The sequence below is a fragment of the Furipterus horrens genome, unplaced genomic scaffold, assembly GCF_987537825.1.
Source record: "Furipterus horrens unplaced genomic scaffold, mFurHor1.1.pri manual_scaffold_4, whole genome shotgun sequence".
Taxonomy (NCBI): domain Eukaryota; kingdom Metazoa; phylum Chordata; class Mammalia; order Chiroptera; family Furipteridae; genus Furipterus; species Furipterus horrens.
Window position 1 is genome coordinate 162,285,834 of NW_028327174.1, and position 22,779 is coordinate 162,308,612.

At 36.5% G+C, this 22,779-nt stretch overlaps 1 protein-coding gene across 1 annotated transcript in view; it reads right to left on the minus strand.

Annotated features, from left to right (window-relative positions):
• The window catches only part of PRUNE2 (prune homolog 2 with BCH domain), a 260,827-nt gene that overhangs the window by 201,591 nt on the left and 36,457 nt on the right, over positions 1 to 22,779 (minus strand). Inside the window, exons 2-4 of the mRNA XM_090274188.1 lie at positions 11,795 to 11,899; positions 8,688 to 8,890; positions 6,545 to 6,708 (exon numbers count right to left, since the gene is read on the minus strand). Of these exons, the coding sequence (XP_090130314.1) occupies positions 6,545 to 6,708; positions 8,688 to 8,890; positions 11,795 to 11,899 (472 nt within the window). The remainder of the gene's footprint in view (positions 1 to 6,544; positions 6,709 to 8,687; positions 8,891 to 11,794; positions 11,900 to 22,779) is intronic.

A 22,779-nucleotide genomic window follows, 5' to 3' on the forward strand; every position in this document is an offset into this window, starting at 1 on the left:
CCCAGCTATTCACAGGCCAGGGGGAATTAACAAGCAACAAAGAAAGCGATTATTATAAAATAGTAACAAACATTTCATTCCATTAGAAAAAACATCAACCACATTATTCTTTGTTGAAAAGAATGGGGAAGTGAAGGACCACTTGCCAAAAGCAATTGCAATACATTAATATTAAACATGATCTAATAAAGTCAGAAGTTGTTTGGGGAAAACATTCACCACAGTAAAGGCATATTCTGCAGGATAAATTCTTAGTAGAAAAGAAGGAATTTAAAAATTTTTTCCTTATTTCACCTGGGACTGATTTTTTCATACTGAAACAAAAACATTAAAGAATGAATAATAAAGGGAGGGAAAGGGGAAAAGGAGAAGAAAGGAGAAAAAAAAGATAGAAAATACAACTTCGCTCACATTTTTGCCTGAAAAGAGATGAAAAGGAAGCATATTATTCACATGCTTAATAATCTTATACATTTAAAATATCTGAATTTAATAAGGCTTATCTTTGTATGGCAGAAGAAATAACTAACACTGAGGTTAAGAATTGGGCTGTTTTTTTTTTTATCTAGCTGAGAAAAACATTTTCTTTCCCCTACAGCTAATACAGGCCTTTCCTCTTCCTAAGCACTATAAGCAATGTAATTCCCTTTGGACTTTGTAACCATTTCAGGAGAGAGATGATTCACTCTTTGGGCAAGAGAGGGGGGGAAAAAAGCTGGCTCTGTTCCTTCCCTATTTGACCTCCTTAAAAGGATCTTTTTGAAGCTGTTTGTCCAGGCTACAAAAATAACAAGGAGCTATTCTTTATTAGAGTTCAAATGGAGCTGCCAATAGAAAGGAGAGAAATTGTTTCCTAAAAACCTAGGGCATAGTTTTTCCACGTCCTGAGCTAAGACCAACTGCTGTTATTTGTTTCACTATTCATATTGTGGCTCTGTCAAGGCCTTACACAAACACATGTGGAAGGCTTTTTGAGTCAAGTGTCATCTTGATAGAAACATGCCTGGTAATCAGTGGCTGAAATCTCATCACTGCCAGCTGGTTCCTGGATGCGTGCACATGCGCACACACACACACACGCACATCCATAGCCACGTGTGCATACAGACAAACCCCCAGTACGATGATTCAGCAATTTAATGTTCCTTCAATTTGGCTATTAGTCCTCTAGTACACATCTCTGGGGAAATAAAAGAATATAAGTTGAGGAGTCTGGCAGGTCTACAGTAATTGTTTGTTTCTGGCACAAATCCCAGGCATAACCAAACACCAGTGTTAGGCCACCATGACTGTATAATTTGACTTCTAGATAGTTCAGACTGCAGCTTGTCTGGAAGTGCTAAAAGATCTCAGAAGCAGACAGTAGGAAGGAGAGGAGTATAAAGAGGAGGGGATGACAAGGCAAGAAAGGAGAAAGAAAACAAAGAAAAAAGAAAACCACAAAAACAAAAATAGAGACAGGGAGAGGGTGAAGAACTAAATAGACATTTCCAAAAATCAGGGTCATTTATGACCTCATTTGAATGAGCATAAATAATTAGAAAATAATCTATGTAAGTAAGTCTGTGCTTTTCCAAGTGAAAGTTATGCCAGTGATCTGTATCCTGAAATTTCTAAATCTGAGGTTTGTCCTATTAAAAGACAATAGCAAGACCTAATTACTGTAAGAAGTATTAATTTAAGAAAATGTAAATAATTTCAACTTTGTTAAATCCCCTACAAAGTCTGAACATACACTGGTCATGGCTGAGTCACCTGTTGACTTCATCCATACGTGTCCTGCCAGGGCCCAGAGGATACAGTAACAGGGGAGATTATTAGAGAAACATAGCAGGTTACTTCTACACTGACAACCTGAAACCTACTTCTACTTGATATATAAATGATCTTTTAATCACATCCCTAATAATGAGGTCCTATCTCAATATTTGAATGCAATATTCTCCCATAATGCAAACAATTTGATATAGAGCTAAGTCTAAGACTAAAAAAATTGTAACATGGCTGCATTTAAATAGTTATTTCTTATATTTAGAGAGAAACATCAACATGTCTACAAAAGAAATTTGGAACAGAAAATAAGGTTACAAAAGGTGAAAAAGAGTCATTTATGATCTCATAAAAACTAGAAGTGAGAGTATTGGACACATTGTACCCACCTCCTATATAAGCCACTATTATGTATATTGGAGCATGTCTATGACATTAAGTGTCTTTTCAAAAAGACTGATGCAGGAAAAAGATATGTGAGACTTAGATTTTTTATTTTTTAGTGAAGAAATTGTATGTGTTTTAGTAATAATATAAATATTGTGATTAATTACATTTCTACTTTTTCATTGATTTCAGGAAGCTCATATCCAAAGTTTCAAACTGAATACTATTTTCACTCCTTCAATTTTAAGTTATATATTGACCTTATTCCTTTCTCTTCATGGTTTTGTTTCCTGACAATGACATTTTTTGGTTTTATTATATTTGCATAAGCCACTTCAAATATTCTGTGGAAGAAGGAAGGCTATAAATAATAAAATAAGTAATTAATAGATAGACAGGTGACAGGTAACTGACCTATGCAAATAGATACCACAGTTAACATAAATGTAGAGACCTAATAACAATGAGAGTGTACACCATGATTCTTGTTACATAACGTACGTATAAAACTAGCAAAACCAATCTGTAGCGTTTTGGGGCACATACAAGGGTGATAAAACCAAAGAAAGGCAAGGGAGTGTATGCCATAAAAATCAGAACGTTGGTTACCTTTAATTAGAGCAGGAGTGAGTAGTGAGGGAAAGAGGTATATCTTCTGTTTCTTCACCTGAGTTATTAGTAAGAGGGTGTTTCTTTTGTAATAACTCGTATCTTTATGTTTTTATACTCATATTTTACATTCTTTTCTGTACATGTGTATAGACAAATCCCACTAGGATTTCTAAAAGCTTAAAAAAAAGATTAATTATTAGAGTGAACAATGTCCAAAGTCTGGACATTATGAATGTTGGAGGAATGGCCTGGAATGCAGTTGGAACTTAAAATATCATAGCACTATTAAATCATTTAGCCATAAAAAATAGAAAATATATAAACAGTCTTGCAAAATTCATTTTATGACCATATTTATTGAGGGTCCACCATGTGGCTGGTACTGTTCCAGGCACCAGAGACACCACAGTGGAGCAGTAAACAAGACATGTAAGGTCTCTTTTCTCGTGAAGCTTATACTCTGGAGTGAGGAGTCAAAAGGAGGAGGAGGAGACTAGTGACAGAGAAAGAAAGATAAGGAGTTGGCAACACACCTTTCAGAAGGAGGGGACAGCTGATGCAAATCCTCGTAAGTGGAAAGAGTTGAGCATATTGAAAAGACTGAAAAGCCCGTCTTTGGAGAACATTAGTGGGAGAACAGGAAATGGCGTGAGATAATGTTAGAATAAGAGGGGAAAGATTGGGTTGCAGCTTGTAAGGGTGGAGCACCTGGATTTTGAGTGTGATGGGTTTTAAGCAGGAGATTGGTAGGACCTGATCTGTATTTTTCGAAAGTCATTCTGACTGGTACCTCGTAGACAATAGATTTCATGGAGGAAATAGGGCATCCGTCAGGAGGCTATTGCGACAGCTGAGTAGAGACAGAATGGTGGCTTGGATTAGGTCACTAGTAGTGATCATGGTTATGTTCTAGATGTATATAGTCAGCAGGACTCCATTGTGACCTGAGTAATTGCTTTTTGCTGAAATGGGGAAACTGGGATAAAAGCAGGTTTGCAAGTACAGGGAACTAAAGTGTTCCATTACACCCATGCTACAGGTGGTGGTGCAGATTAGACATGCATGTGAAGATGTCATATGGGCACTGGATGTAAACCTGGAATTCTAACAGAGCTTACAGGTAGAGATACAGGGAGTCACAGTCTAAGTACTATATGTAAAGTCTCAGAACTAAATGAGGTCAGTGTATAGAGCAAAAGTGTCCAAGACAAAGTTCTGGGATACTGCGATACTTAGAAGTGGAGCAGAGAACAGCTAACAAGCAAAACTAAGGAAGATTGGGCCACACCTTTTAGAAATTAAGAAATGAACTGAAAATTACTTTTTTTTTCAGCTACACAGGCTAAGAGACACATTGGGGATGCTCTTCAAGGATTGCAGAGATCAATATCATGGTCCCCTTGAAATCCATTAGAGCACACCAGTGTTCTTGGATATGACCATAAGAATGAAAGGCAAAGGACAACCAAATTGATTAAATATTTAGTTCATAGTAAATGAACTCCATGGAGTTCTAATTATGATGTTTTTAAAAGACTTGTCCAGGTCAGCCATAAATATATAGTCTCATAACATCTTGAAGTAGACATTTTTCAAAATTGTTTATGGCAAAGGTGGATAGAAGTTTTACATTCCTTCAAGACCTAGAAGAATGCATAAAGACATGTTCTAGAAAGGAATATCAAATTAATGATCATTTTGAGCACCCTAAAATATGAAATAATACCATAGCTACTAAACAAAAACCCTTTAGAAAGAGGACTACTTATGTTATGAAAATAAAGTTTGCTAAAATTATCCATAAGCACATTTTAAAAACTTCCCTTTAGGTTTGGTGTTAATACATGATTGGAAAAGTATGAAATCTAAGTTTGAGTTTGGTGAATAATGAAAGATTTGACTTGATTCCTTTCTTATATTTACTTAAAGTTCAGGAGTTTTTAAAAATTGCCCGTTGCTCCTATGAACAGTTGAGTTACCTCTTTAAAATCAAACCCCTTGGATCACCATCCTTTAGTTCCCTCTGGGCAAAACTGTTCAGTGATGTTTCATCTCCCTTCCATATACATAGCACATATATACATACATGCCCACCTTGGCAAAGGTCTCCAGAGCCTGTTTCCCATTTACATAAGCTACCTATGTCATCTACCCCCTAGAGTTCAGCGACTGACATTCATGACAGTATTAGCATTGGCAGTCTTCACCGGTAGAGGCACTTTATCCTCTCACATTCCAATTTTCAAGTGACAGGGACATGATGTCACTATTCTGGCTGCTTCCTAATCCTACTTCAAGCCTGACCTTATGGAAAATCTCTGATGGTAAGAAAAATCAGAGTCCTTCATCATAGCTTTAATGCTTGGTAGCTTTGCTAACTAAAACCAAGGTAACTAACAAAAGAGTCTTCATTCCTTCTAATTCCTTAAATCTAAATAACATTATCAGCATCAACAACAAAATCATCTTTGTACCAATGTATTACAGTTTGACTGACAATTTTATTATTTGTAGAAAATTCATGAAGATGAACTATTCATTGACTACAATTCTTTCCTACTAAGTAACATATGTATTTTTTTTTAACAATAAACCAGCCTTCTTAGTTTGCAAACAAAATATTCTCTAGTGTTTGCCTGCACCCCACGCTTGTACTGTCAATCAACTTCTCTCTTGGCTGAGATCCCCAACTACCTTTATTTTCCTTCTGCTCTGTCATGGAGATAAATGATTGTGCTTACTTTGTTTAGTTGGGGCATAGTTTCCCATAGAGCATTTTACAGACGTCATTAGCTGGAAAAATATTTAAAATGGGTTTACTGGGGCCATTAGTTCTAAAACATTTACAGGAACTATATAACTCTTAAACCTTTTCCCCTCCAAATTGTGGCAGAGACAGAGAAAGTGATGGAAAGGCTTTAAAAGAGTTAACATTCTCTTTGTATTCTTCCTTTTAAAATTATTTCTGCCTATTCATCATTGTCTTTTCACTTTCTTGTGTTAAATATTTCTGAGAAAAATCTGTGTTACCATGTTTAGGATGGAGTGTTGAAAGAAAAAAAAAAAGCTAATATAAAACCCCTAAACTGTCTTAAGTGAGACAATACAGAATTTTGTGATAATTTCATGACATCAAAGTCAACTGACAGTTTCCAGCTGAGAAATCACTTTCGGGAGGCAGTGGGCTCCATTGATGGTGATGAAGCAGAGGCTAGGGAATAACTGATGACTCCAGACCAGAGTGTCTCATGTACGCTGAGTGACCATGGAACACATTAAAGACAGGAGGAGAAGGTGGTGACTATTTGACCATAAAAGTCCATCTTGCACAATATTGCAAAAATGAAAAGTGCAGTTTTGCCACCCAAAGATTATTTCACAAACTAAGCATGTATCCGTATCAGGAGTTATTTCAATGTGTGAATGTGGAATTCTGGCCCATATTCACACCATGGAGCAAGAATCGCCTCTGGATGCTGTGAGAGGGCCAGAGGAGCTATTCCAGCTCCCCAACAGAGGTGCAGGAGTTCCAGTTAATATTCTTATCTAGTGAAACAGCAAAGATCCTTCACGCCTATTTTTAAATGCACATTTTTAATATTCAATATAATGCTACTCTTTAACAAACTCTTTACTCCCTGCCTCTCTGATGAAGCTTCCTGGGGTCTTTAAAGGGATTGTTAACCCAAGAATGGATCACACTCTTTCTGCATGAGCAAGTCAAGAGACACTCCATTAAGCCTTCCAGTATTTAATAGAAAGAGTCATCTCTCACCTCTGAGGAGATGAGCCAGCTGCTCGGTGATAAGCTCGGGAGCCTCCTGGAGAATCTCTTTCACAACGAGGGAGGAGGAAGACTCTCGGAACTCAAGCCCAGTATCACGCTGCTCAACCGGACTAATGACTTTGACAACAGCTGATTCTAAAGTTTTGTCGTCACTGGAAAGCAAATGGAGGAGAGGAAGAGAAAGAGATATGACATGTTTTCTTACTTTCTGGAATTAATCAATCTCTTCTCCCACACAAATGACTCCCTCTCCATAGCCAAAAAATATGAATAAGTGCATATGACTCAGAAGAACCTATTCTATGTGTTTTTACATTTCATTTTAAGGAATTACTTCCCCCAAGATCCTTAAAGTGCCTTCACACCTTAGCCCTTCTGTCTCTTGTCCTGCTGCTGGAAAATTATAAATAATAATGGTAATTGCTAACATTTGTTGAGCTTCCATTATGGGTCACAAACTATTTTAAATACCTTTGAAGTAGTCTTGCATTTTATAGTATAAAATGATCCTATGAAATGGGTTCTATTAAAATACTCATTTTACAAATGGGGAGACAGAGGCATGAAGAAGTTAAGAAGTTTACCCAAGTCAACGAGCTTATAGGTAAACTAGCTTGTATTTAAACTCTGACATTTTGGTTCTAAACCTTGCACATCCAGTCATAGTGCTGGAGAAAAAATACTATGGGCTTATTTATTTCCACAAGCATTTTTTAAAATTTGTGAGATAAAGTTGGCTTTTATTAAAGGCAAGAAGATGTGTATAAAACTAACTTTATTCTTTCTATGTGCTTAAACTGAAAAAGTAGCAAAGAAGGAAATGAAGATCTCAGCTTGTTTTGGTTTCATAAGCAATCCCAAAGTCAGAGTTCACAACTTCAGTCACAAAAGCAGCACCATTTCTCTATTTTAATCAGTAACAAAACTCTTCCTAAAATTTCAAATAATATACATATTTCCTAGTTCACTCCTTTGGCTTCTTCCACTATCTTTTTTTTTTTTCCTTTGTATATTTACTTGCATTTGTTGGTCTGAAAGGTTAACATGTAAATTTATTAAAGCATATGATCATTCTGAATACTGATAGATGAAGTCAAGTAACCTATTAATAACAATCAGTGAGTTATCAATAACTGATTGATAAATATTAGTGAAAATAATTTTATGTGTTTCAAACACCATGGGAATAAAAGCAGCCCTGTATAGGCAAATTATTTCCAAAACTCTTTATAACTGAATGAACTGCATACCTGACCTCACCTCAATATGCTTTCTATAAAAGGATAAGTAAAAATTAGATACTTGTACCAGTTTTTATTTCATGTACAATAAAGTCAATGTCCATTGCTTAATGTCATCAATGATTAGCAAATTGGCAAAATATGCAAAAACAAACAAACAAACCACCAATATCTAAAACTATGTGACTCTTCCTTCAGTAGCACTGGAGTGCTTATGAAAGGGCATCTTTGCGTTGGTTTGTAAGATCTTTGAAGACAGAGAATGTGTCTTATTATTCTTTATGTACCTTTAAAATCTTGTGCTAGTTGCAATTCTTAAGTACATATTGAAGGAGTCAGAAGCCCCAAGATCTAATCCAAACTCCTCTACTAACTGCATGTGGTACCTTAGGTAAGTCATTTTCAACACCAGATGTCAGGTTTTCTTTTGTCCATAAAATAAGGAGTTAATGAATATATTTTTTAATCCTGCTCTTGCAATATGAATGAGCTAATGATCAAATAACTTTCATAGCCCATCCACATAAATTTCCATTTCACAACTGACATTTCTTTCCTAAAAACCTTTCATTATTATTTAGTGTTTAATTTCAATTTTTTGTTACCCATTTTCAGCATCAATACACAGGACACTTGCGTTGCTATACAAAAGTGTTTGAATTGGTTTAAAATTATAATTTGATCAATTTTACAGGAACATTCCACTCAAAAGATGTCACATTTGAAATGCAAAAGTAAAAACAGAGTACTGGCATAGCCCAGAAAAAATATTTCCTTTCCTCTGAACGACCTCTATCTTAAATACATTTCCCCAAATCACAAAAATCATGAATAAGATCGTCCTTGGCACAGAAGAGATTTCCTTAAAAGACCAAACCTCCAGAGCTCACCTTGCCAGCACATTGCTGCCAACAAGCGTTATAGATAACTTTCCTTCATCATTCAGCTGATGCAGATTAATTTCATCTCGGAATATGTGGAAAGATTCAGAGATATTTAGCTCTTCTAAAATAAACCTTATCTCTGTGAAGTAGTTGAATTCAGTTCTTGGTACGTTCAGCACTGGCAAACAGAGAACCCCAGGTGGACTGACCTATGGAGAAAAAGGGTAACAATCTGACAATAGCAGGAGGAAAGAATACAGCTACATTTTCTAAAGCTGAGTTTCACCAGTAAAGGGAACAAAAGGTTTTGGCCTCATCAAACCATTTGATATTCATAACCCACTTTACCTGAACCCTATTAGCAGAGCTTTATCTGCAGGTAAGAGGCCCCTAATACTTTTTAACCTCTTGTTACTTTACATGAAACTTTTCTTGCTTTATTTGAAATATTTTATGTCTCATTTCAACCACTCCACAATTAAAAAAAATTTAATACATTCTCCTTCTCCAGAGAAATAAACTCGCATTTCTTTATGGAATCAGCAGAAAATGAGGATGAAGTGGGGCAGGTGAGGCCCACAGTGACACAGTGAGACATATTATGTCCTATCTCCTGCAAAGCCTGACACTCAGCTCCAGCCAACTGTTTACACGCAATAAATTCAGGCTCAGGATGGTTAAATCTTTCAATTACTCAATAAAAGTTGGAAATTTGGATCTCAAGGTGTTATCTGTAATGTTTAATTGTTACAATTAATTTTCTAAATATGAATATTATATAAGTTAATGAAAACTCACTCAGAAGCCAGATTTTGGCCTACAGACTAATTGTTGTGATTTCTGTTGGTTTCTTATATTATTTTTAAAACCCTATATTAACAAACCTGTTATTAAAGTTGTAGTAATGGGGGAGACAGGAGAAGGGTAGGAGTTAGAGAATTTCAGATTCATAATAATAAACACACTTTTCTACAAAAATTTTAAAAATACAGGGGTTTTTAAAAATACTATGAGTGTATTGCAACAAACCTTAACAATTCCTGAGAGAATGTGGAGTTTGGTAATATTGAATTTTGCATGAAGTAAATGACTTTGTCACAAGCATAGTGTTTATTATGCAGTTTTAACATCCTTATCATCCATCTCTCTTTCTTAGCACTGAAATAGCAGAGCATTTTGTCTGTTTTGTTCCTTTATGTTTCCCAGTGCATAAAGTGGTCTGGCACAAAGTAGACATTTAATATGTATTTGTTGAGTGAAATAAATGAATCACCCACTGCTATCATATATGAAGCACAAACCCACTCCAACAAAATAGTTTTTCTCCAACCTGTCAGATTAATACTAACTCACAACTGTATCATAATCATTAGTAATCTGTCTACGGCAAGTTATTTTTCCTGATTAATTGATAGAGTTATATCTAACTCCTAGTATGGAAACCTGAGTCAAGGATATGCAGCCTGAATCTATCCTAACAGATTAGAGTCAGAAGAACTAGGTCCTAGTCCCAGCCACTGCTGTGTGGCTTTGAGAAAGCCAGTTTCTTTTCTGAGCCTTAGTTTTCCCCATCTGTAAAATGGGGCTTACCTATCAGAGTGAAAAGTAGTTAAATGGAGTCTTACATGTGAAGGTGCTAATCTCTGTATTTATCCTATGTGTTACTACTCTAAGAGGGAATAGCCAGGTTTTCAGGAAAAATTAAAAGAAAGATGCAGACTTCTGGTAGGGGGTGGGGTCCCGTAAACTAAGAGCAAAACACAGAAACACAATGAATCCCCAGTATGTGATCCCTTCAGCAATTCATCTGTGTCTCCATGCTCAATGGCAAACCTTGGAAGAAGGAGAAAAGAGGCCTCACGTCACTTTATATTTATCTGTTTTATCTACCATAACTTCTTTTCCCACTCCATTTTTTAGATGTTATTATATCATTCAAGACATCGTAGTTATTGTTGATGGTATAATTATTATCTATTTTCCTTAGAAATATAAGCCACTATCAGTCTAAAAATCAGTCTGGTTCAGTCAATAATATATTCTTGAGACAAGCAACATTTTTTTCTAGGAGTCAAAAATCCAGCTAGTAAGAGCAGCATTTAATATGCATGCCTTGACACAGGCACACTTATCTCCTCATACCAATTAACTGGTCTTGTAAAGTTCAGCAAATTTTAAGATAAATTTGCTATTAAACCCATATGTAGAGATCAGAATACTTGATCCAGCATTTTGGTCAGTTTCTGCCCTAAAGCCATTCTTGCCACCCACAGCTCATTCTGGAAGACTGGATTTCATGTGAATTAAATCACTCTAGATCAGCTGTGCATAATCTTAAGAGTCAAGGATCCAAATAAAGATGGAATAAAACAAACAGACTCTAGAAAATTAAAACTTGGGTGAAATTGGAAATAGCACTAAAATATTCACAATGTACCTCTTTTGGCTTTAAGATAATGCATTTTCATGGGCTGATGCACTTTTATGGGATGGAAATTTTAAAACAACTCATTGAAATGCCTTTTTTACCTTTATAAATGTATTATAGACTTTACTGAATACAGAGATTCTCACTCAAGGGAGATTATTACTAACTGACAATAACCTTGCAGTACAAAGTCAGGGCTAAAAAGCAAAAACAGAATATAGGTATGACATGTAATATCTCTGGTTCTGAAAAGTTCAGCCAATAAGCTCTGTACTTCATGTATTGTTCATGCAGGTTATTCTGCACACATTTTTCTTCACCTAAGGTCAAGGCTATCCAACAAGGATGATAAGGGAAACAAGGAATTCTGACCCTTACTTCGCTGAATTCTCATACAACTAATCAAATATTATTAAATTATTTAATTTTTAATTTGAAAACATTGATCTTATTGACATAATGTTGTATTAAGAGAATTAGGAAGAAATAACTAGAGCAATGCCTAACATATAGTAGGTGATCAAAAAATATTATTGATTAATGGATTATAGTACATTATTCTCTGCAACAAGAAACCAGAACATGAAAACTTAATTTAATACGTTCCTTATGTTCTCCAAAAATGTTTGCTCTCAATAGTTACATCATAATTCAAATTAAAAAGCATAATCTTCTTTTTCCTCACCTTGTCCAGAAAGTAAGCATATGTGAAGGCAGAAATGAGAGAATCCAAGTCACACGACTTATGTCCAATAACCACATGGACTTTCTCCAAGCGTTTGCTTCGATTCTGAAACAAATTCAAAAAGAACATCATGATTTAATATGCAATAGATTAATACAAAAAGAACATTTTCCAATCTTTTTAAAAAGTATGCCTTAGTTACATTCATACATGATTGCAGAAAATAATAAATTTATCATGACATTTTTACACAAACACATAAAGTTGTACATGCTTAACATTCAGATGCTCATTCAAATTTTAGTAAATTGTGAGGAACAAAAAATCATTGGTTCACAGCCTCAGGACCTTCCCCAGGTGAAGTCTGAAACTGGCCCCCATACACAGAGGGCAAAGAGAGGCCAAAGCAAGAGGCTGATCACTCTAGATTGGTAGGTGATAGTTTAATGAGCAAGGAAACTTAAAACCTTGTCTTGTAGCCACAAGACAAGTTGATCTCTGCCCCCTCCTGCCAGAATCTTAAAAGTTTACATAGAGGCCTTCCTGGGTTCAGTCATATACGGTCTCAACAATAACATTATCTCAAGATGGATTTCTTGAAAAAGTTTCTCACTGTGGGAACGGTGGGCAGAACATAAATTCTGGGGACAGAGGAGGACATGAGGAACCTCCAATTGCCTGGGTCTAGCTCACAGGTCAGTTAGTAGTTATATCCTCTCAATGACATCCTCCAGTAAAAATGTGGTTTTATTAAGATTATTCACAATCTAACTGTAACCTGAGTTATTTTTTAATAAAAGATTATTTTGGTCTAAAGAGCAACTCCATAGTATTTTATATCATTTCCTTATATAAAATGTTCTTAACTTGACAAAGTGCTCTTTTTCATATGTCCCTGGCATGCAACACAAAATTTGGTAGGAATTTATTTTTTTAGGCCACATTTTGGGTGATAGGATATGTTCTCTCTGCATTAAACTCTATAATTTAGCAAATAAAAGTTGCAACACTTTTCCTTCCTCCAGAGAAAGGAATATGATTAGTATCATTGCTCTAAAAATTCAAATCTGTTGCTATTAAAAAGTGTATATGATACATCTCTGGAAAAGAAGATACACTATTGTATTTTCTGGTTAACTCGGTAGTTACTTAAAGTTCATTAAAAAGAGGGTGTCTTTTAAAACAATGGGTTTGAAATGGCAAAGAACCAATCATTTCTAGAAAATTTCACAAAAAAACTGTCCAATAACAATATCTGTAACCTAAATTGACATCTTTATAGTATGTCAGAGATGATATATGTGTATATTTCCCTCACATTCATCCTTTAACTTCTTTTACGACTGACTAGAAAGCCAACTAAATTGTAATACCACTCAAGAGTTATATAAAAAAAAAATTACACTGCTCTGGACTCTTTCAATAAAAAAGACTTATTCCCTTATCTACAGAACAAGATAAAGTATTATTCAGTAATTTACTAGGTGTTTTACAAATGAACCTATAAATTTGTTAGTGTTTGTATTGAATTGCTGGAGTCAGAGTTGGAAACAAGTTATTAAACAACCTGGTTGTGGCCCAAGGAACCTGAGGAACATAATAAAATCTTGAAGGGAGCTGAGTTAAAGAGTCTATAAATATAGAGAATGACAGTGCAATCAATATTACAGATGTAATATTGCTAAATTAAACATATACATATATTTTAAAATATATTGAGTTATTGATCTTTAGTAAAACAACGTGCTTTAAAAATAAGATATAAATCCTCTGAAGATAATTACAACTTTCTCTCTTCATCACCCCAAACTCTAGATCCCATATTTTCTCCCCAGCTTCCTTTTCTTAACTGCACGTATTTATAGCTGGCTCATTTGGCTGAGTACCCTTTGAGGGTTTCAGTCTAGGCCCAGTCTTCACTCTCAAAGCTGGTCTGCTTCCCCTGTGCAAGACTGTCAGATGTTCTAGAGACATCTAAAGAATTATACTCCATTATAATACAAACAAATGCATTTGGAAATCATATTACAGTAGAATGATGTTCTTCTGAGAAGCTCAAAGGTCTAAGTAGACGTTACCTCATTTCTTCTTCCAGATCTGGTAAGGCAGACGGTAAGAAGATTAACAACACTTTTTATAGGTCAATGGAGTCTATGATGTGGCCAAGATTGTTCCCAGAACTCATGACCCAGTTCAGTGAGCCCTCTCTCCTCTGCCCTGCACCAACCACTCTACAATGCCGTAATGACTTGAGTCTACGAAATGAATGCGCACAGGGATTGAAGGAAAAAGGAGGATCTTAAATATGCATTCTAAAGACAGCAAGGCTTCATATATTTATACTATCAAGACTACCTCAAAGCTGACCTATCTGCTTTCTTGTCTAGGTTTGATCATTTGTAGGCACAGCTCCATGTTCAACACTCTACTTGCATAAAAGAAGACCCAGGGGAAATAAGGAGACCTATGTGTCAACTGACTTCCACGCACAAACCCATTACCACTTAGAAAAAGAGAGGGGCTAAGTAGAACTATAAACCCAAAGCATGTTGGACCAATTCTTACAATTCAGAAATCTTTTGAGACTATGATTTATTCCTCTCCCATTTAAAGAGAAAAAAGTACATATTGTCTTATAGGCCAGACTGTAGAAGATCCTGAGGCAAAACTCTGAGAGCTCTTGTTGGTCCCACATGCCTTCTTCTCGTGCTCTCTCCTTTCCCTTCTGACCTCCTTTTTTCCCACACCTCAAGTTCCCTCATAGTCATGGCCTCTTCTAGTGCCATTTGCTCATGTCTGCCATCTGCAGGCAATGCCCCAGTTCCCATGCTCCAGTGCTCTCTCACCACTCACCTCCATCAAAATTACTACCTGCTTCTCCACTAGCAATTCCAATGGAGTAAGTCCATGCCAATGAGAACCTCTGGGTTAATGAGTTCCCCACCAAGGTAATGTACTTCCATTTTAAAGAGACCTTCCAGGGATTACACCACAATCCAAAAAATGACTGGGAATTTCAAGTGGGCTGAGAATGCTGGACCAGACAGAAGGGACATCACAACTGGAAAGTGCCTTTGGGCCTGCCAGTAAGTCTTAAAAGTGATAGGTTCGACCTCAAAAGGTCTCAGATGTCTCTAAGTGCCTGATTCTTACCAAAAACCACAGATGAGATATAATTAGAGGGAGGCACTAGATAGATATAGTAGCACTCATGCTTAGACCGACTCTTGCCTGCTTGGAGGAATAAAATATTACATTAGTTGCCTAGACTCACCCAGTAGATAAGCTCAAAGAATGTGCAAGATTAGGCTCTTCAAATTGGGGGTCAAGAAATAGAGAATACAGACCCACCTTCAAGCCTCCCACCAAAAGTAACATTGGCAGTGTGAACAGATCAAGCACAGGGATCACATCAAGGCAAAAAAGTCTGGGGACTGATTTCAAGTGTCCAGGGAAGGCAGTGGGGTCCTTGTGGTGCCAGGTCTACTCTGCGGCAATTGCCCCACCTGCAGAAGCAGCAGTAAAACTGGTCAGTGGAACTCAGAGGAGATTCCTGACCACAATGACACTCTGCACCTCTCAGAGCAGGTCTGTGGGCCCCTCCACATAGTCACAGACTCACGGATGTTCGACTTTAATATCTATGTCCCTTGATACAGTTCACCTTGGTATCTGGATTATTCAAAAACAGACAAATCATGTCCAAATAAAAGTGATGTATATACAAGTTTATCGATTCACTGTATTACCATCTGACTAATAGAAACCTGTTTGTGTCAGGCACAGTACTAAGCCCTATGGATAACAGTAGCGAACCAAACAGACAAAAATACCAGCCCTTACCATACTTGCATTTTAGTGCAAGGGGATAGGAACCAAATAATTAGATTGTGATAAAAGGAGGCAAGAGGATGTGCTGGGAGGAGGTACATTCGAGAAGGTGACATCAGAGTAAAGACCTGAAATGAAGAAGTAGGAGCTAATGGTATCTCAGGCCAAGGCAATAGCAAGCGCAAAGGTCCTGAGGTGAGAGCATGCCCTACATGTTCAACTAATAACTACTTCCTAGTGTATACACTTTCTAAATGTGACTTTGTAAACTCCTAGCCAGGAATAAATAGGTCTGGATAGTAAATGCTTATTCTCTAGTATTCAAGCACATGAAGAATCAGGGGAGATTTGTCGCTAATGCTTCAACACAGCACTGTACAAGACCAAAACATGGAATCCTGATAGTGGGTTGAAATGGATACTATCCTGCTTTGTCATCTACACTTCCAAATAGATGGACAGAAGCTTTTCATAATCAATGTATAAAAGAAAATATATGGAACATGCCAGTATTCTAGGTCACAAGTTTAAAATACTTTCGAAGTATAATCCTATACATTACTAAAATCAGACTTCTTAATGCAGTTTACTTCTTACCTCTTTTTAAAAGCCAGCAAAATGCCTAAACATTCTAACTCAACAGTCCATTAAAGGACACTGCATTTGTCAGGTAAAAGCACTTTGAAACGTACCCACAAAAAAAAGAATTGGTTAGAAACAGGGCTTCCAGGTGCTGCTGAAAGCTTAGTCTTCTCCATCAGCTTTTTCATAACCCCACCCTCTGAGAAACAAAGCTTGTCCCACCTATAACTATCCACATCCAAAATCCCACCATAAACCTTTAGTCAACAAGGCCTTGCAGTACAGCTCTACTATGATTGCTCCGTACCCATCCTTTCTAAACCTCTTTTCTTAAAAACCTTATGAAATTTTTTTAAAGATAATGGAAAATAATTTTGTATTCAAAACACTGTAGACAAAACCCACAGGAGTTGGAGACTATCTTTCCTCACACACTAAAGCAGAGCACATTTCTTAGTCCCTATCCTGAACCAGCAAATGAAGAAGCAAGAGAAGTCCATTGAACTAAATGAATGGTATCTCCAAAGAAACTCAGGCATAGAAAAGAGTTAACAGTTGAGCTAGTACTTCTTTGACCACTTAATAACTCCAAGTAAAGGAGGGGTCATCCTTCCTGGAGGCTGGCTGTGGATGGCACAGAAAACAGCCTGGTTCCTCCCCAGGAAACCCCATGCACCTGGGGCTGCCAAGAACCTAAGTAAGGAGACCCGAAGGGTTGGCAGCAGGAAGCCAAACATGCTGCTCATGTCTCTGATGGTCCTAACTCCATCAGGAAAGCCATGTAGGAGAGGCTGCATAAGGGGCCACAGCAAAATGAGGAGCTGTGGAAGGGACGAAGGGAGCTGTGGAAATGCCCAGAGCAACCTGGTCCTCCAAAGGTGAGGGCAAAACCCCCCTGACCACCTCTGCCAGATGTGGATGAAGTCACATCCTTTGTTCATGTGGTAAACAAAGAGGTGCCTCTTGATACTGGCCCTGGGTTTAAGATGATTTCTAGAACTCCTGACCTCCTGAAATTCTCATGATCTTATCATTACAGGGAGAAAGGTTGGGATCCAGAGACAGAATGCTGGAGGGAATAACATGGCATCAACCGAAAGTTATAAAAAGCAAAGAAGGAAATGCATATTACTCGGTGCAAGGTCTCCAGACACAGGGATTTCCCCACCAGTTGAAACCTTTGTAGTTCATTCTTTATTTTTCTGTATTTCTCCAGTAAGAAAATAAATACATGCTATTAAAAAAGTCAGACACAATATTAATAAAACAAACACGACTACTTTGTTAGCATACTGTTTTTTCACATTTTTATTTATGCACATATATTTACACATATACTTCACAGGAATGAGCTGCTTCTATTCCCACTCTTTAGAAAGTTGCTTGTTTTTTAACTTAACATGCACTATGTTCTTTTTTCCATGAACAAAACTACTTCATTCTTTCTGGCTTAATAGTAGCTAGTGTGTGGATACATCTGCGTGTATTAGGGGGTGAGAGCTGGGCAGTGGGAACGGGGTGTGGGGTATGTGTACATAGAATTTCTGGAGACAGCACAGGTGCTTTCTTCTTTTTTTCAAATCTCCATGATATTGACAAATAGCCCACTGGCTACCTAGTCCAATTCCATTCTAATGGTTAATTAATAAACAATTAAGAGTGACCTAGAGGCCACTTTGAGAGCTGTATCTCACTTCATGTGTAAAAGCAAAAACATTTACCAGAACCTACAAATTCAGGATGTAGACGTTTTATATTTGATTTTCTCATAAATGTCCTAATTTAACTGGTGACCTACTGGATGAATATAACCTATCAAATTAGAAAAAGGCAAAAAGCTTCCAATGATAAGTCTCAAATAATTTTGAGGTAATTTAATTGTCTCACTGATAAAACTAAACCTAATCAATTCAGACAAGTATATACTGCCTATAACCTCTTCCTTCACTGCCCTCCCAACCAGCCCCAATCGTGTTTTCCCTCAGCCTTCTCTTTGCCACACTGGAGAATGCTCTTGTTAAAGACCTCTCATTTGGGAAAAATGTGGGATGGGAGTCAAGTCTGAGCAAATTCAACTGTAAATAGCCCAGATCATGCGCATCTGCACCTTTTTCTGTATCATCAAATGCAAGAGGCCATCATGGGTAGGCCATGGAGGAACGAAAAACTAAGCCCAAGTATTGCTGGAGGCCCTTCTTGGGTGGGCAGTCTGGGTCTCCAGTTCTTTTGAGGTCAGGCTCCTTTTAGGTGGAGTGTTGGACATTGACTCAACCATTCCTTTGCCTTTTCAGCTGAATCTATTCTTTGACAACCCATTTGCTGCCCACCTTGAAAACAGTGTTTTCAAAAGGAGTAATTTCATATGTAGTTGATGTACACCTTCTGGATCATAATAACGATTTGGGTCAGGATTGTTCTTTTACTTACAACACTTAATTTGTTTTTAAGATTCTTTTTCTAACAGTGCCCTCAAAACTTTCTAACAAGTTTTTGGGCACAACACCATTATTTTCCATCCACAACTCCAAATATAAAGAATGGCCCTCTTAAATCCTTACCTTTCCTGAAAAACCCCTATAAGAACTATCCTTCCTAGACTCCTAAGACATGTTCATGTTCCAGCCATTCCACTTTGTGCGAAAATGTGTCTACACACTTATTACCAACTGGAGAGGGTAGCTCTTCAATCTCCCGTTTAGGCCTTACTTCCTCCTAGCTTATGTAGCTTTATAGGTCTTTACAGTCCCTCAAACTTCCCCTTTTCAAACTCAAGTTATAGTCTTTTCCATGTAGCTTCATACAGATGTGCACCCAAGTCCACAAGGCTTTCCTGGCCTCCTCTGACCATCTGCTATCTGTGCCTCTTCACTACATTTGCCATGGACTGAATGGTGTGCCACCAAAATTCATGTCAAAGCCCTAACTCCCGGTGTGATGGTATTTTAACATGAGGCCTTTGGGAAATAATTAGGGTTAGATGAAGTAATGAGGGTGGAGCCCTCAAGATACGATTAGTGTTCTTATAAGAAGACACACCAGACAGCTTGCACTCCCTCTTTCTCTCTCTCCCTCTCTGCCTTGTGAGATCATTGGAGAAGGAGGCTATCTATAAGCCAAAAGGAGAGCTCTCACCAGAAACCTACTATGTTGGCACCCTGATGTTGAACTCCCAGCCTCCAGAACTATTGGAAATAAAATTCTGTTATGAAGCCACTCTCTATGCTATTTTTCACGGCAGCCCAAACTGACTAAGATAGACCTCCAGGTTGGAGTCATTCTAAAGTTCAAAACCACTAGGAGATAGTTGAAGTTTAGGAAAAGCTTATGAGCTTTTTTTTTTTTTTTTTAACTAAATGATTGATATCAAAGGTAATACAAGAGGTTTAAAAACCAAATGAGAAAGAACATCCCTTATGCACAGACATAGAAACATACACCCATGCCACCTAAGGTTTATACAGTAATTATTTTATAAAATAATGTATGCTTATCATAAAACATTTGGAAAAAGAAACTCACAAAGAAAAAAACCTCAGGATCCAAAGTTAATCATTATGAATATTTAATGTATTCCTTCCAGCTTTTTCTATACTTTTATGTGTTCTCTTTTGTAATACTGTTATTATTACATATAATATTTTATAACCTCTTTTTTAACAACATTCTATTTGTCCAAAATTCTAAAATACTAATGTTGTGATGGGCAAGGGTGGTATTTGTTTGCTTTTGTAACCCCAGTTGCCAGCCTGTTGCTCTGTACACAGTAGGTACATACTCAATAAGTATTGAAAAAATAAATTAATAATTATAAATTTTAATGGATACAGTATTCTTTAATGTGGATCATTAAAGTTTATTTAGTCAATTTCTTATTGTTGCATATTTAACTTAATTTTTTTAAGTTAAATGAGACTACAGTAAGTATTTGGAGGATAATTTTTATGCCCATCCCCAGTTATTTCTTCAGTGTCAACTCCTGGATTTTACATTTCTAGGTCAAATAATGTACATATTTTGATACTCATCAGAAATGTTGTATAAAGTTACATTTTTGTACCCACAGAAATATCTGATTTTCAATTCTTCAACTGTGTTTAAATAGTATCATTTTGATAGGTAAAATAATATATTTTTTAAAAAATTTATTTATTTATTTGTGTTTTTTTTTGTTTATTTCTTTATTTTTAGAGAGAGGGGAAAGGAGAAAGAGAGGGAGAGAAACATCACTGTGTGGTTGCCTCTCACTTGTGCCCCCAACTGGGGACCTAACGTGCAACTGAGTCATGTGCCCTGACTGGGAATCGAACCACCGACACTTGGCTCGCAGGCCGATGCTCAATCCACTGAGCCACAGCAGCCAGGGCTCGGTAAAATAGTATCTATATGATAATTTATATTTATTATAATTATGAGTGCTTTAGGTCATTTTTTTCATCTGGACACTAAACATTATTGTTTTCATACGGACATGTTATTTTCTGTGAAATTTTCTCTGCATATTTTTTAGGATTTTGTCCTATTCTCCTTGATGGATAAAATATTAAAATATTATTAAATTTTCAACTCTGGTAACATGAGATATTACTTTTTTCTCTGACCATGGGCCTCTAGGGAAAACCTTGTTCAATAAGTAGCATTGGGTATGCAATAAGAATGCATTATTTAAGATGGCATCATTTCAGGTGCTAAAGAGCAATGGTACACTCTGCACCATCTTTTCCTCAAAGTACCTATTCTGTTTTCTAAAAATGTTGCAATAATCCGCATCAGACTGTGCTGGAGGATAGCCATGGAAAAACAGTCATGGTCTAGCTCTTGACTGGAATACACTTACTCCTCTGTTCTGCAATTAGCTTCATGTAAAAATGATAATGCAGCTTAAAATTAAAGGTAAGGTGTTAAATACATCATTATTAAATACCTTCAAAAGCAGTGAAATTTTGGTAAGGTGACAGCACCAAAAAAACCCCACAAATGATTAAAGACAAACAATAGAGTGGGAAGTAATATTTGCATAATATTTTCACCATCTTGACATTAAAAGGGCAATATTCCTAACAAATGAGGAATTTCTAGACATTGATTTTAAAAAATCATGTAATTGGTAAAGAATGTGAACAGGCAATTAACAGAAGAAGTAATGAATACATGAAAAGAAACTCAACCTCATTAGTACTCATGAAAATGCAAATTAGACCAACTATAAAATGTCATTTTTTTGCCTATCAGATTGGCAAAAATTTAAGAGTGTTGACACCCACTGCTGGTTAGACTGCACACTGCAGTAAGGAATACTGCAATGAATGTGGGAATAATTTGACAGTATCCATTAAAATACAAATGTTCACACTTTCCGATCCAACCTTTTTATTCCACTTCTAGGAATCTATCCTATAAAAATAAAATTACAATAAGTGTCCATATTTGTAAATTTATTATCATTATTTAAAATCCATTGTTAAACTCATAGATAACAGAACAAACTGATGGTTGCCAGATGGAAGGGCAGTTGAGGGGCTGGGTGAAAAGGGTGAAGGAATTAAGAAATACAAACTGGCAGTTACAAAATAGTAACGGGAATGTAAACTACAGCTTAGGGAATATAGTCAATAATACTGTAATAACTAAGTATGGTTCCAGGTGGGTACTAGACTTATGGGCGCATCTCTTTGTAAGTCATATAAATGTATAACCCCATATGCTGTATACCTGAAAATAACATCATATTGAAAGTCAACTGTAATTGGAAACTTTTTTATTTAAAAAAATTTTTTAAAACCCATTGTTAAATATGGATATATAATAAAATTAAAAAATGTTTATTGAAGTAGTATTTGTAATGGAGAAAAAAAGAATAAGTAATGACCTCCATGTATAATAATCAAGGATGGTTGAAAAAATTATGGACTATCAATAAGATAGAATCAGAGCAGCTATTACCAAACAAATGAGTTAGAACAGTACCTAATAACCTGGAAAAATGTACTCCCAATATTTTTCCCACAACAACATATGGCTGCTTCTTACTTCCTGGATCCTGTTTCTCAGAATAAAAGCCTGCTGTGGATTCCACTTGGGTGACAGGAATGTCTCACCAACTGAAGTAGGATCACCCAATAGGACATTATCATAATGCAAATCCACACCTGATACTCAGATTCACGTCTGCAGTAGAGTCTGAGAATCATGTGACTGTTTCAGGAACCATGACCTTAAAGAGGATTCATGATTAGCTCCTAAGGATGACCTGGCTTCTGTCAACTACAGAATATATCTGCACTTTGTTTTTAAAAGAGGCTGCTTGAGTTCCTCTAGATCAAGTGCAATTTCAGAGAGAATTACTGGTGTTATATTATTCAGATTTACTTAAGTTGAGAGCTAGAAGAGGCCTTAAGATTCACCCAGTTGAAACCTATCAATGGTTTCCAAAGTGAGGTAGTGGACCTCAGAGTAGGGGGAGAAACCATACATTCTTTTAAATTTTCTGAGGTTTTTTGATATGCTTTATGATATGCCTTAAAGCTAGTAAAAGTCTTTTAAGTACATTTTCTCAAGACATGTATTTATTACTC